We start from the raw sequence: 15,569 nt of genomic DNA, 5'->3' as shown, positions 1-15,569 counted from the left end.
AAACTACAGGCTAAAATAATTCTACGGATTCCCTGTTAATCAACGGCCTTTTTTCTAAAATTTCCTGAAAATTTTGCTGCCGGCTAGGTAGCCGTAAATTTGAATAACGGTGACTTAGCTGGCAGCAGATTTTCCAGCATTAGTATTTGCAAAAATAAAATAGCTGTTGATTATATACAGTGAATCCGTAAAAATAAGTGTCTTAGCTCGTACTTTAACAAAGAAAAGGGAAATTGTTGTGAATTTCCAGAATTTGTGAATATCCTGTGTTATTGTCACCGTTATTTTCCTTAACGGTCTCTGTAAAACTAAATTCATTTTTAACAGTGTATTTCTTTTTAATGCTGGTCAAATAAAATCAAATCTGCGCATGTCCCAATCCCGGGTCCCAATCCCCTTCTACCATAGCGGGTTTGCCTGGTTTGTGGTTAAGCGGAATTCTCCTACTTTAAAGTGGTTATTTCTTTGTTGAAGAACAGTTTGAATCATTCTCTTTGCCTCATGTCTAATAATAATATAGTAATGAGAACCATTTCTTGTTGATCACATAGCATGACTTTTACTCAACACAATACTTCTTATCCATCTTATTTTGATCGTCTTACATCCAGATTTAAGCATTAGTGTTGAGAGTGACTGGAATCAGTCAGTTAGTATTTACTCGCTACCAGTGGTTACCCAAAAAATTATTGCAAATACGTCGTATTGTACCGTCCATGTTTTTCAAGAGCAAAGGAGACACGTAAGCGACATTTTTAGCCCACCCCAAAAGCACAACATCGTTTTTGTCCTATAGCGCTATCGGTGCCCGAAGAGGCACCAATGGAACTTTTTATCGTACCCTGAACATTAAGTACATTGCATTCGTGTTGTATTTAAATGAAAAACAACAACACTATGCAACTGTTAAATACTATGCTTGATACAATTATTACATCTTCGTAATAAGTTTGTATATATTTTTATTTTAGTGTTAACGTTGATTTTTGAAACCGTTAATTGACCATTACTTTGGCATTACTTTGTTTATTGTGCTTACTTTGGTGGCTACATGGCAATATGCGAAAGTGGTGATATGGATCATTATGCATAAAGATTACCTATCTTCGAAATGGGCACATCATTTTGACACAGCATTGAAAGAACCCGTTTTGACACTGACATTTTCCGTTCAGTTCAAATTACAGTTTAGTTCACCAAATTTACAGACAGAATCGGTTACATGATTTTATTAATTGTATATACGGTATTGTGAATTCGAAATCTTAAGTGACAATTCTATTAATATTTCATCTTGTATCAGCTGCTCACATTATGTGGAAAAGAGTTGTTGAGATTAAGCTTATTATATTGCCTCACATAATATAGATACAAATCCATTACACCATTGCCCGATATAGAGCAGTTTACGGCGTAAACATGAAACCAGGATCTGATAATTGAATCACATCATCATTACGTCTGTACCTCATTCGCCGACCAATCTGCATAATCGCGTGACTCGGGCATAACATACACTGTTAAAAATGAATGCAGTTTTACAGAGCCCATAAAGGAATATAATGGGGAAAATAACACGGTAACATATCAATTTGACAGCGCTCTTTAGCAAAGTCATAGTCATTGAATTTACAACCGTATGACAAAACCGGCGAAAATAGTAACTTTTTGCACAAGATTTGCAATTTAAAGAGAATTGGACATAGTGCATTCTAATGACGCTAGTGTATGGTTAATATAAGTGTGCTTTTTCATTTAATGACATAAAATTTGAAAAATATAGTAAGGAACATTGGAGGTTTGACTTTTAAAACCTACATTTTGGTCAAAAATGTGCTTGGCTAGGTAGTTTTCAACAGATTTACCAAATTCGCCTTGCTATAAGTAACATTTAATTGCGTTATCTGTTGACCTAATGACGAAAAGTGTTTTTAGGGGGAAGTGTTAGCTTTCGTTAGACAAAAACCAATTACAGAGGCCCATTTTCCAGCTAAAAGATCCACAGCTCATACAATGCTATGGACTCAACTGTGTGGTGTAATCAAAGACTGTGTGGAGACAATTCACTGCTTGCTGTTCTCTGCTTGGAAGCTCTTGGACGAAAATGTGTGCTCTGGTGTATCGAGGTGGAAACTGTGCGTAGATGGTTTATAAGAGAATCGTTTTTGTTTAGAAACCTTTCCGTATGATTCAAAAATTCTGTAAATTCACAGCCATTTTCCTCTTTCATTGTTAAACTACAGGCTAAAATAATTCTACGGATTCCCTGTTAATCAACGGCCTTTTTCGAAAATTCCCTGAAAATTTTGCTGCCGGCTAGGTAGCCGTAAATTTGAATAACGGTGACTTAGCTGGCAGCAGATTTTCCAGCATTAGTATTTGCAAAAATAAAATAGCTGTTGATTATATACAGTGAATCCGTAAAAATAAGTGTCTTAGCTCGTACTTTAACAAAGAAAAGGGGAAATTGTTGTGAATTTCCAGAATTTGTGAATATCCTGTGTTATTGTCACCGTTATTTTCCTTAACGGTCTCTGTAAAACTAAATTCATTTTTAACAGTGTATTTCTTTTTAATGCTGGTCAAATAAAATCAAATCTGCGCATGTCCCAATCCCGGGTCCCAATCCCTTCTACCATAGCGGGTTTGCCTGGTTTGTGGTTAAGCGGAATTCTCCTACTTTAAAGTGGTTATTTCTTTGTTGAAGAACAGTTTGAATCATTCTCTTTGCCTCATGTCTATATACATATACAATTAGTTCTATCAGATTGGGCATGTATCCGATTGCCTCACATAACTTGTCAACGGATTGACCGATTTCATTACCTCCTAATCTCAATGTTTCCATCTTCAAACCACAAGATGATGGACTTTGGGTATCAGTAAGCCTATGACTGCTTGTGGTTTCTTGTTGTGCTAACAGTTTACCCGCTGTAGTAAACCCATCAAGTAACACGGCACATTGGAATGGATTCAGTTTCGTATACCCTAAGTCAAGTGACCTCAAACGTGGCATATAAGTATATGCTTGAGCAAGTTTACCCACAGAATCACCTATTACGTTGCATGATAGGTTCAACACTTCCAAGGCTAAACCACATTGACTTGCCTTGCCTACTGCTATGAAGGCATCAAATAATACAGTACACTGAGATGGATTTAGCTCCAAAAATCCAATTTCAAGTAATCTTAAACGCGTCATGTACATGAATGCATCAGCAAGAGTACGCACTGAATCTCCTAATGTGTTGTGTGATATGTCGAAAACTTCTAAAGGTAATCCCGATTCTGTTATCTTGCCTGCTGCTGCAATGAAAGACTCGAATAAGACAACACACTGGAATGGACGCATATCCGATTCATATAATCTTAGCGATTTAAGATGCGTCATGTACATGTATGAGAGGGCAAGTTTTCTCACCGAATCACCTAACCTATTCCTTGATAGGTCCAGGACTTCTAGTGGTAATCCACTCTTGCTTCGTTTACCTGCCTCAATGAAACCATCAAATAGAATATCACAATGTCTAGGTTCTAAACGTACGGTTGTATTGGAATAGAAGTCACCTTTGCCTAATTTCAAACATTTCAGGTTTGGCATATATCCATAGGCACGGACAAAGTTTCCCATTGAGTGACCTATTCTATTCCCTGTTAAATCTAGCTCTTCAATCTGTACACCGTGAACACTTTCTGGGTCTAACATTGTATCAGAATCACCCATGGTCTTACATTGGCATCTCTGCATATTTTTCAATGCTTCAGCAAACCTATCGAACACCTTCTCCCAGTCATCTGGCTCCATACCACCGTCTTCTCCGAAACCTGTTAAGCATGGTAAAGCTAAACGTCTTAAATGGGGCATGTACTTCATTGCCTTACCTAACTTGCACGCATCATTAAACTCAATGTTCTTGATATATATTGAGTTCAATGGTAAACAAGGTTTGGCAGGAAACGCTTCTTGACTCTCATGAGATTGGTTCAGATTTTGTGAATCAAATAAATCAGCTTCATGTGAAAGGCTACTAAGTATTGCTTTACCAACACTATAAGGATGGGACCCTTCAATGTACAGGTCCTGAAGAGATGGGTAGGAGATGCTACCATGCAGCACAACACCATTTACTGTCCAGTCTATGACACCACGTATAGGTACGTCTAATAATTTCAGTGTAGTGAGAGGGTAGGGAAGAAAAGAGATTGAAAAACACATTCGGTGAAGAAAAGAAGTACTCCTTACGAAAAAAAGGTTTTCGAAAGTATTTTTTGTCTGGACCTGTCATTTGTAACTCTCGTAACATCAGCAGTGATACATCACCAGAAAACTCGCCATTTATTGAAACGTCATGAAAATTCAATTTTTCTAGACACGGTAAGGACGACAGAAACAAACAAAATGACTTGGCATCAGAACAAATCCCTTGAAAATACAATTCTGAAAGTGAAGCAGGAGCAAAGTGTCGTTCTATGAGTAAATCAAGAAACGGTGCCAACTTAAATTGACTAATAGCATAAAAGCGCACATCGGATACAGTGGACATAGAACAAAGAAACTCTGCTATTGATGTGATGACTGCATACTCACCCAGGTGTATTTCAATTATGACAACATCATCTAACCAGGTATATCCTTGTGTGTTCATATAGTAATTCAGTACTTCATGAAACTCTTCCGATCCATCCTTAGGGTTCCCGGAACACACACAATTATACAGAGGCTTCATGGACGCATGTAGATTGCCACAGCTTTCTGTTTGTGTATTAATTTCAGCCTCATAGAGTAGAAAAAGAGGGATTTGTTGATACCTATTTACATAAATACTTATGGTTTCACTCCTTTGCTGCTCGCGCTGCATTAGTTGTACAACATGCTGCAGGATGACCTCAGCTGTCTTTACACTCAACCCACAAGCAAACCTTAAAAACATCTCCATTTGAAGAACGGTTTCTACATTTGTAATCCGTCCTAAATACCTCACGAATGACTCCCTATCTCTATCGAATAACTTTGCCATGTGTAAAGCCGCACATAATTCTTGAAATGTTTTGTGTAAAAATGTTGCAATGATTGTGAAGTTAGGACCAGATCGTTTTCTTTCATTGACTATTACGCCCAGCTCACAAGCATCTTCAAGATGCTGATTCTCAAATTCATTCGCTTTAAATACTAATCTATCATCAAACAATCCTATAATAGCTATTTCGCCAATATGGGATAACACGCTGTCAATCCAATCATGAATGATTGACTCATCAAGATCATCTGCTGCATTTTTTGTGTGTTTATGTTTTGCTAGGTGCATGAGCACATCTTTGTAGAGTGCTGTTATACTGATAGGTAGTTTTGCATCTGTTGTCCAAAGCAAACACAGCATGGATAAAATGATAGGAATGGCGGAGAGTTCCCGAAGTGATCGTGAATCATTAATCCTATCTAGAAAGGCTTCAACATCATCATCATCATCATCATCATCATCATCATCATCATCATCATCATCAGCAGCAGCAGCAGCAGCAGCAGCGGCAGTGGCAGCAGCAGTAGCAGCAGCAGCAGCAGCAGCAGCAGCATTATCACGATCTTCTTCATGGTCTTCATCACCATCGTCATCATCTGTTTTCCTAAATCGTAGGAACTTATTCACATACTTTCTTTGAGCATTCAAAGAGAAACCTTTAATTTCAACTTGAAGATACGGGCCATATTGTTGACAAAATTTGCCTACTTGATTGGACCGAGTGGTCACAATTACACACGCTCCAGCCAACCATTTGCTGCACAACACATTTCTAATATCTTTACACTGGTCAAAATGCCTGGCAGCCTCGTCGTATCCATCAAACAAAATGGCCACTGAACTAGCATTAGATTGGAAAAGTTCTTCAAGACTCTGTCTTGAAATCTTAGGTAGTAACTGATCTTGAATGACACCAATCAGATCTGTGTCGGTATCAATCTCATTTACTGTGATAACAAACACTAAGTCAAACTTTGACATAGGTGAGTCTTGTTTATTACATGCCCAATCATATGCTAGTTTAGATATAGTGGTTGACTTTCCAACCCCTGGCTTTCCCCTTACTAGGATGCGTTTCACTAATTTTTCTGGTTTACTTCTTCCGCTCTTTCTTTTAATACATACAAGATCACCGTACGAGTTAAGTTCTTTACATATGACTCCAGATGGTTTCTTGTCATCTTCGATGATTTCCAGGTCGACAAAGATGTCCTCCATGTTGGCAAACTCTTCTGGCATACCAGGTAGCAGCGGTACTTTGCCCTTGGTTTCACGGTATTCTTCCATTAATTGCATTCTCACCATTTCTAAATTGAATACAGGACTTCCTGCATCGGGAATAAAATATGAGAAAGAACCTAAACATTAAGAGCTATCAAGGATGATTAAAGAATAATATGATTCATACAGCTATACAAGAAGAGCACGTCCTGTTGATATAGCCTTCGACTTGTGTCCTCTGAGCCATTCTCAACCCCAACTCGCCACATTGAGAGGTCAAGTATATTCAAAGAACTTGTTCGTACGCTTTAATTTTCACCTTCACTATTTTTAAACAGGAACAACCTCGTAATAAGCTAATTGTCTCGTATAACACCATTTATTTTCATGAAGATTACAACGCTGCTGTTTATAACGATATCAGAATCGTTCTCCTGAGCGCCAACCTTACAGGACACATCATGGCAGATCATTTGCTTGCAAATAACAAGTGATGGTACAGATTTAGGTACCATAAAGCGTCATCTGATGAAATGAGTGCTTCGTCCTTACCTTTTCCTTTATCCCCAACAAACACATTCATATTTTGCGCTTGATAATTGTCTCCTGAAACTTGCAAGATCTTCTGGTCTCCTTTGACAATCGTCTGTTGTTCTATCACGCTGACCTTCTCGCCATGAATAGATGCTGGCACGAGAGTCGTTGGAGATGAACTCCCAACTGCAACTTGATCTGTTAATAACACGAAGTTGAAATTAAGGAATCTTTTATAGCAATTGATAAACATAAGCAGTATTCTTATTTTAATAACATTGCGGCGACGCAGCGGTAAAGGCTTTGAAACAATGACGAAGTGCCTTGAACTAGGGGATTCGACAAAATTAATGAAGATCTTTATAATGAATCTCCTTACTTCAATATACTTTGAAACTACAAATGGATTACCGCATAATGATGAATAGCATAGCAATAAACTATATACCGTCCGCGCCCTTTGTATCATGTTGACTACAGAGGGCGGCGTTATCATTATTTTACATAGCAAAGCTGTTTCTGTCTTGGTCGTACCCGAGTACGGCAAATAGCTGAACCTAGTCTACGGATTATATATGCATTACGTTTGGGTTTTGGAAAGAACCTTCTGTTAAATCATGCATGACTCAATTACAAGTCTCTAAATCCCTTTCTTCTTGTCTATTGATATTTTGAATAGTGTTTATCTTTCCCTAATAGATTATGATACTAAATGAACAATCAGTTTGGGCAGTTCGCACTACTAGGCCCTACATCTCATAGGACAATAAAGCTAGTGCCCTGATCGATTCTTCCTGCATATCAATATGCTTCATTTACATTACATTACAGAGATCGGACACTAATCCCAACCATAAAAAACCATGTATTATTTTGATTGAGCAGGAAAGATGTGATACTATTTTTTTTATATTAGTCTAGTTGCCGGCGTCAGGTATACATGTACATAGAATGTTTTTTTTTATGATGCTGACATGGACGTACTGATTATTATGTATGATGCAAACTTATAGGTGTTGTGCGTTTGGCAATTTGGGAGAGGTGGGGGTTCAAAATGACCCCATAGGATTATAAAATCAAAATTTTAATTGCTCAAATACATCTTTCAAATATATCAAATTATTTACATAAATAAACATAAATAAATAAATAAATAAATAAATAAATAAATAAATAAACGAAAAAAATTGCACAAATTGTAGCGTAGCATTAAATCATAAATATAACCATTGCTGGCAGGAGGACTCGAACCAACGATATTGACATTAGCAGTCTGATGCTCTACCACTGAGCTATATGACAGCATCTAGTGATGAGGGTCGAGTTTTTAGCTTATACGGTGTTTGTCTGTGATAATGCCACTTCGTGAAAGAAAGAAATATAAAATCTCAATTTTTAATTTAAATTTATTTGATAATTTTCTAACCTATATTTTCTTTAAAGCAGGGACAAATATCTCCCCTTTTATCCAATTAGACCGCTAAATAAGAATCTACTTCTTTTATTACTGATTTAATTCCGCGATTTGTTCCATTAAGCAATACCAAAGATTAATGTCAAGCATCTCACAACAGATATTTAGTTGGTTTAGTGGTCTTGCACAGTGCTTTTTAACCGGGAGGTACCGAGATCGATTCCCACCTCTGCCTGCATTTTTTTTTTAAGACTGGGAAATAATAACCTGACATTCGCCGCTAACATTCTTACTGCAGAAGCGGAGTTATAACTTGTTAAACTTTGCTCCTTCCGTAAAATGGTACATTATTTTGGCACTACATTATTTCTTTTTTCCACATTGCTGGTATTAAATATCAATTATGGTCATAATTGGCGGTCACTTCAAATCATCCCCAACTGAACGAGGTTCAGGAATGTCCTCTCATTGTTAATTGGTGGTTATCCCACCACTTGAAAAGGATTTAGCCAAAGCAAACAAAGACTTACGCTTTTTACTAATGCTATACATAAGTATAAGCTTATTATCCTCTTCAACAATAGGATTAAAGATTGGTGCTTGACAATTTGCCGACTTTACGAGCGGTTTGAGATGGATGGTCACAATACGTGCTAGTGTCATTGGTTATTGTTAAAAGGCAATAAGGTGTGTAATTGCAATATTTCCTCTGAATAGGAAAGACTCTCTACATCGAACCATGGATGCTGGTGGTTCGCAATACTGTTATTTAAGAGAAGGTATCTTCCAAATCCAAATCGAAATGTGGATGGGCGAGGGCTTATAGTATAAATTATTCCGTACTTGATGCGATGCGTTCACGACGACTATTGGCTGCATGCATGAGCTATTATACTCCGGCGTAGTATTGATTTAGTATTTTACACTACCGCCTGCTGCAGTGTTGTATTTGCTGTAACGATACCGGACAACGATATCGAAAAACTTTCTGGTTCTCATATTACTGCATCAGATTAAAATTTGCGTTGCATAAAATCTGCCGATAACTTACCTTCCTGGTTCTCATATTGCTGTACAACACCTACTGATGTCTGCATCAGATTATCATATGAGTTGCATGTATAAGCAGCCGATAACTTACCTTCCTGGTTCTCGTGTTGCTGTATTACACCTACTGATGTCTGCATCATATTATCATAGTTGCTTGCCATGTTGACACCACCAATTGGAAACTTGTTTTTTTTTCAACCTACATGATGACAAAGGAGATCAAACTTCAATAACATGAATAATGAAATTTAAAGATAATTGCGTTCAAATTGTCGTCCTTTTTACGTAATGTCGATTTACACAATAATATAAACAGCGGCGGTTAAATATATACTTAACGCGATATGCTGAGTGCGTTGGAGTAGCGAATTAGGCAAAATCGGCGGTAAAAAGACGTTAAAAGCGCCCACTATAGACAGAATTAAACAAAGATTATGTGATCCGGCGGACACCACTATTCGGCACTATGCGGTTATCACAACAAATATTATGAGCTCTGGGGGAGGGTACAAATGGGGGGGCAAGAATATTTTGGTCAGCCGAAAGAGGGGCTGCACTTTTTGGCACATATTCTTGGGGCGCCTTTTGAATAAGACTCTCTAAATAGGCTTAGAGTAACAATATACACGGAAATATGCAAATTTTCCTGCTGGCTTCGCTCGAAATTTATATACTGGGTGATTAATCAAAGTGATTGGTACGCTTCAGGTTTGTCGTCTAATGGACACCTGCTTCTTCAAAATTAAACATTAGATCCTCTTGAAATGAATACAATTGATAGATTGATGACCTTTTATTACACACATCTACATATGGGTGTTATATGCCGCATTTTGATATGGGTGTTTTGGCCATGTTAACTGGATATCGATGGGTACCAATCATTTTGATACACCCTATATCTGGACCATGTAAGGTTTGCAAATTGGGATCCAAAAAACGGGGGGGTACACACAACAGCGAGAGTGACTGAGTCTAGTTTCCACGCAGTCTGTGTTATACACGGTTGAATGCATAGCATTTTAAGAGCTGTGTGAGATCTAGTGGAAAATAGCCGTCTGAAGTTTTATTTTAAATATCGAACGAAAGCTAACACTTCCCCCTAAAAACACTCTTTGTCATTAGTCAAAAGATGACGAATTCAATTTTTATAGCAACGCGAATGTGAAAAATATGTTGAAAACGACCTATTCAAGCAGACTTTTTGACCAAAATGTAGATTTTAAAACTTAAAACCTCAAGTGTTCCTTATAATATTTTTTCCAATTTTATGTCATTAAATGAAAGAGCACACTCATATTATCCATATATTAGAATGAGCAATGGCCAATTCTCTTTAAATTGCCAATCTTTTGCAAAAAGTTACCGATTTCGCCTGTTTTGTCATACGGTTATAAATTCAATGAACTATGACTTTGCTCAAGAGTGCTTACAAATTGATATGATATTTGGCAGGCAAGAGGGGCGAGCAATCTTTTATTGCACAGCATCTTGTGGAAAAGCACAGCACCTATGGAACAAAGTTAATCAACTTATTGGAATGATCTGTAATTCTTGCATAGTGTCTGGTATGCAGGATTGCCTAGTATTATAATCTAGTACTCGCTATAAATACCAAAGCAGCTTCATGTCCAATAATTAGAAATGATTTGTTAACTTTCTATGATATAGGCCTACGATGCTTTAAGGTACTTTATGCAAATGAAAACCACTTTCATGTATCGTATAGAATGATTTTCAAAACTATTATGGAGAGGTCACATGAAATGATCTGGTTTTGCAAACTAAAAAAGGTACATTCATAAACCTTTCATTAGACAACATACAAGTCTATCATATCCTGCAATTTTTAATGATTGAAATACTGGCAAGTATCATTTCAACTCAACCCTGTAAAAACATTTAAACGTAAAACGGATTGTTGTTGTCAAATTGAATGCAAGCAATGAGAAAGGAGCACGTACCGAAAGAAGGAAGTAATACTAACTATTGTGTGCGACGCGATTACTAATGGAATTGGTATGTGATCAGTTGTGACATTATACATACTTGAAAATATCCAAATAATAAAATTCATTTAAATGCCCTTGAACTAATGAACAAAATATAAAAAAAAAAATTCTGCAGCACATATAGGCCTAAGTAGTATCAAAATGGTTTTCCAAATTCCTGTTATAAATATACCGTCCAGCGCAAAATATATTTTGCACAAGACATTGATTGATTGGCGTAACATAAAAAAATAGGGTAGGTAGGTAGGGATTTTTTTGGGGCAAAGCCCATTGTAACTGAGAACGTGATTGATTCCTAAAATAGATACTATAATCGAGCTATTGCTTGCCTACCTATTTACTTGTTTGTTTGTTTGCTTACTTGCTCGAAAAATTGATTATTTGATACTTGATTGGTTAATGTTCATTGATTGATAATATACATGGATGATACATAACTGATTGAGTGCTGGGTTTATAGATTAATTCAAAGTTAATTGTTTGATTGATTCAAAATACCCTGATAAAAGTAATACTTATTGCTTATAAAAAGACTAATTGATTGGTTGATTGATTTCTTGATATTTATCAATCAATATCTAATTTTTAGACTGATTGATACTTGATTTGGTAATTAATAAATGGGATTGAATACTTGATTAATTACTTGATATTGATTACTCGATTGATTGATTAATTTACTGATTGATTGATACTTGATTGTTCAATTGATTTGATTGATTAAATACCCTGGAATTGATCATTAGATATTGCTTACTTGATTGATAACTTGATTGATTGATAGATTTTGGAATAATATATTTATTGATTTATTGGTGTATTGATAAATACCCTGGGATTTATACTTAATTTATTGATTATGAGATACTAGATTTGTAAATCGGTAATTCATTATCTTATACAATAAGTGATCCATAATTGATTGATTGATTGATTTTTCCTGAGTTTATAAAGTAATTCGAACTTGGTTGTTTGATTGATTCAAAATACCATGTTATTTATAACGAATTGATTGTTTGATTGATTACTTGATATCAATTGATCGATTAATACTAGATTTATTAACTGATTGGTACTTAATTGGTTAATTGATAATTGGGATTAATTGACTAATTGATGCTTGATTACTTACTTGATTGATAGAATAGGTTATTTATTGATTGGTGTGTTGATTTATTTATACCTAATCGATTAGGTAATTGAACGCTTACTTGGTTAACTTGATTGATTGATGTATTGATTTGTGCTTGGTTAAATGATTGATGATGTGATAAATACACTGGGCTTTATACTTTTAAGTCGATTAATCAATATCAATCAATCGATTAAAATCGATTTATTGCCGATTATTTTAACCTATTCATTTATAAGACGATTGTTTGACTGATTAGATGGTTGATTGCTAGCTCATATCAATTTAAGCGCTCTTTTTTCAAAGTCATAGGTAATTGAATTTACAGCCGTATGACAAAACTGGCGAAAATAGTAACTTTTTGCACAAGATTTGCAATTTAAAGAGAATTGACCATTGTTCATTCTAGTGACTCTAGTATATGGACAATATAAGTGTGCTTTTTCATTTCATGACATAAAATTTGACAAATATTGTAAGGAACACGTGAGGTTTCATGACTTTTAAAACCTACATTTTGGTCAAAAAATGTGCTTGGATAGGTAGTTTTCGATAGATTTTCCACATTCGCCTTGCTATAACATTGAATTGCGTTATCTGTTGACTTAATGACAAAAAGTGTTTTTGGGGGAAGTGTTAGCTTTGATATAAAAAATATTCTGATTGGATGAAGGGAACACTGGAGGTTTCGACAAAAACCAATCAAAGAGGCCAATTTTTCAGCTAGAAGCTCCACGGGTCTTACATTGCTATGCACTCAACCATATAGTGTAATCAAAGACTGTGGCGGAGACATTCACTGCTTGTTGTTCTCCGCTTGGAAGCTTATGGACGAAAATGTGTGCTGAGGTGTACCGAGGTGGAAACTGTGCGCATGATGGTTTATAAGAGAATCGTTTTTGTATAGAAACCTTTCCATATGATGATGCAAAGTGTCCAAATACTAAATAGTGTTGGTGGTTAGTGTATATATCTGAGACGAATATATATTCGTCTCAGGTATATATAAAGTCCTCCCTAAGACTTTTTGATAAATGATTCGAAAAGCTTTTAACAAGAAAACAAGTATCCTGACGCATTTTTGTTTGACCCAACTGGTCTAATTTACAATATCACATATCTTTGCGCATTTAGGTTTTTTAACATTAATAATACAACTTTATTATTAGAACATAATAGATATCAAATTATTATTATTATGCCAAATAAATAATTCGTTTCACGTCCGCTTCCCTTTTAAGTTTTTAATACTTTAATAGAATGTTAATGCTGATAAACAAGTTTATGAGTCATGTTAGTCAGAATCAATCACTCTTATTATTTAGTATTTTTGTGGAACTCTCAGGGGTCCAGACCTTCATAATCTTAAAATAAAAAGGGCCTCGTCGCTGGTGCTGAAAACTGTTGGGTAATTCCACTGTAACGGAAGGACATTTGCACTCAATAAACAACATTTCAGAATTTGGAATCACAAACACCTTTATTAGACATGTTAGATACAGCAAACAAATGTGTTGCCATTTCATTACTACAATGCTACCTTCAAATTCCACATCTTTTCCCCGCAGAAATATGAATATTAATGAGGTTGGTAATGGAAGTACGGTATAAATTTTTTTGTCTAAATGTGTTTTGCATAAATTGTGTAAATTGTGTAAGGCAACATTATTTCCAAGGTGGAAATCACAATCCTTTGAGTGTTAGCTACACTATATCACTTTTCATTTGAAATTATGTGTTTCGGTATTATAAATAAAATGCCTTAAGTGGATTAGCCATGGTAACGGAAGGACAACGGATTTACTAAATTATAGCGCATAATAAAATACATAATAAAAACAAAAAACATGAAAAACACCACACAGTATAAAACTTTCAACCCTCATTGAACAATTTTGAACAAGCCTGTAATAAAATCTTAATGAGGATGTGTAAATTGGATCCAAAGTAAAGCAGTTTTTCTTTAAAAAATCACAAAACTTGGCCAAAACACAGATTTTTTAAAAGAAATTTCATTGTAAACATATTTTAAATTAAGGAGCACGTTGAACTCTTTCATGTGATACCAAATGTGCCATTGTAGCCCTTTTAGTTTCTAAGGTTTAAGTATTTTTCAATTTTTTTCTCATATCCACTTTCGTGTGGAATTTCCCTATTAGCAATGTCAATGCACTACTGCAGGCCTATTGGTGAATTTAGCAAAAACAAAACTAAACAATTAAAAAAGACCCCCTCCTCACTTTACCAAAAGGTGGTGGTGACGCGAAACGAATTTTTAATTTTATGTGGCCTTATTATTAGTATCTTTATTTTGAAGTGACAAGTATGGAAAGTATTAAAGTGGTCTTGAACATCAAATCATGGACATGAGCATAACCCTACCGGTTTCAGTCGTAGGACTTATATTAAGCCCCCCCCCCTCCTATAAATTATACATCTCGTAGCTTCGTGCAATTATTTTTTTGATTTACAAATAATCTGGAGATTGATCTAAATATCTTACCTTAATGTCTCGTTTCTGAAGTATTCCGTGCTAAAATGGCGCATTTCGATGATCAGTGTACGTGACTGGTTCACTCAGATATGACAAGTTCAAGTTAATATCAGAGATTGTTCACTGACCCGGAAATCGTGCAACGAAGACAAAGAAAAACAAGAACTATCTTTAAAAAGACAACGTCACGGATGAAGATCATATTTCATAAAAAATATTTTGCTTAAGTAATTAAGTTGCCATGTGCTAGTGCTGCAGAATGGTGCCACATAACACCTATTGTGCATTTTTTCCAGGAAAGCACAGACATAGTACAGACGCTTGGTATGCTTAACTTTGAAGCAAGGGCCAAAAAATCATTTCTTGCCATGGCGGGAAAAGGTCATCAAAGTTGTACAGAGGTCAAATTCAAAATATGCTTGTATCTTGTTGAAAACCACACCAAAATACTCCTCTTGTCATATGGATTCAGAAAAAAGTATTGTTTGACATATCTATACATTGACATATTTCTGAAAACGTTCTATGTTTGCTAGGCTCAGTAGGAGAGGGGTAAGCTAATCATTACCACCATACCCATATTACCCGGTAACAAGACCGATCGTCAAACTTCCAGATTAGGTGGAGTGGGATGATGGTTATTGAAGCCCAAGTTAATGTAACACAAAGAATGGCTTGCCAAATGATAAGATCA

The 15,569-nt window shown here is 35.8% G+C and overlaps 1 protein-coding gene across 1 annotated transcript; it reads right to left on the bottom strand.

Moving 5' to 3' along the window:
- Window positions 1-4,103: 4,103 nt before the first annotated feature.
- On the bottom strand, window positions 4,104-14,954 carry LOC140157416 (uncharacterized). Its single transcript, XM_072180604.1, has 4 exons — window positions 14,885-14,954; window positions 9,329-9,436; window positions 6,792-6,971; window positions 4,104-6,346 (listed from the first exon to the last, which is right to left on the bottom strand). The coding sequence occupies exons 2-4, from the start codon at window positions 9,396-9,398 to the stop codon at window positions 4,104-4,106; spliced, it is 2,493 nt and encodes an 830-aa protein (XP_072036705.1). The 5' UTR covers window positions 9,399-9,436; window positions 14,885-14,954.
- Between the last annotated feature and the right edge of the window lie 615 nt (window positions 14,955-15,569).

Source organism: Amphiura filiformis, chromosome 7 (genome assembly GCF_039555335.1).
Source record: "Amphiura filiformis chromosome 7, Afil_fr2py, whole genome shotgun sequence".
NCBI classification, from domain to species: Eukaryota; Metazoa; Echinodermata; class Ophiuroidea; order Amphilepidida; family Amphiuridae; genus Amphiura; species Amphiura filiformis.
Note: the sequence above shows the minus strand (reverse complement) of the source record. Positions and strands in the feature narration are given on the sequence as shown.

Coding starts and splice junctions, on each gene's coding strand:
- LOC140157416 (XM_072180604.1), bottom strand. CDS start 9,398: ATGGCAAGCAACTATGATAATATGATGCAGACATCAGTAGGTGTAATA. Junction 6,972..9,328: donor GCAACACGAGAACCAGGAAG/GTAAGTTATCGG, acceptor TGTTATTAACAG/ATCAAGTTGCAGTTGGGAGT. Junction 6,347..6,791: donor TGTTGGGGATAAAGGAAAAG/GTAAGGACGAAG, acceptor TTCCCGATGCAG/GAAGTCCTGTATTCAATTTA.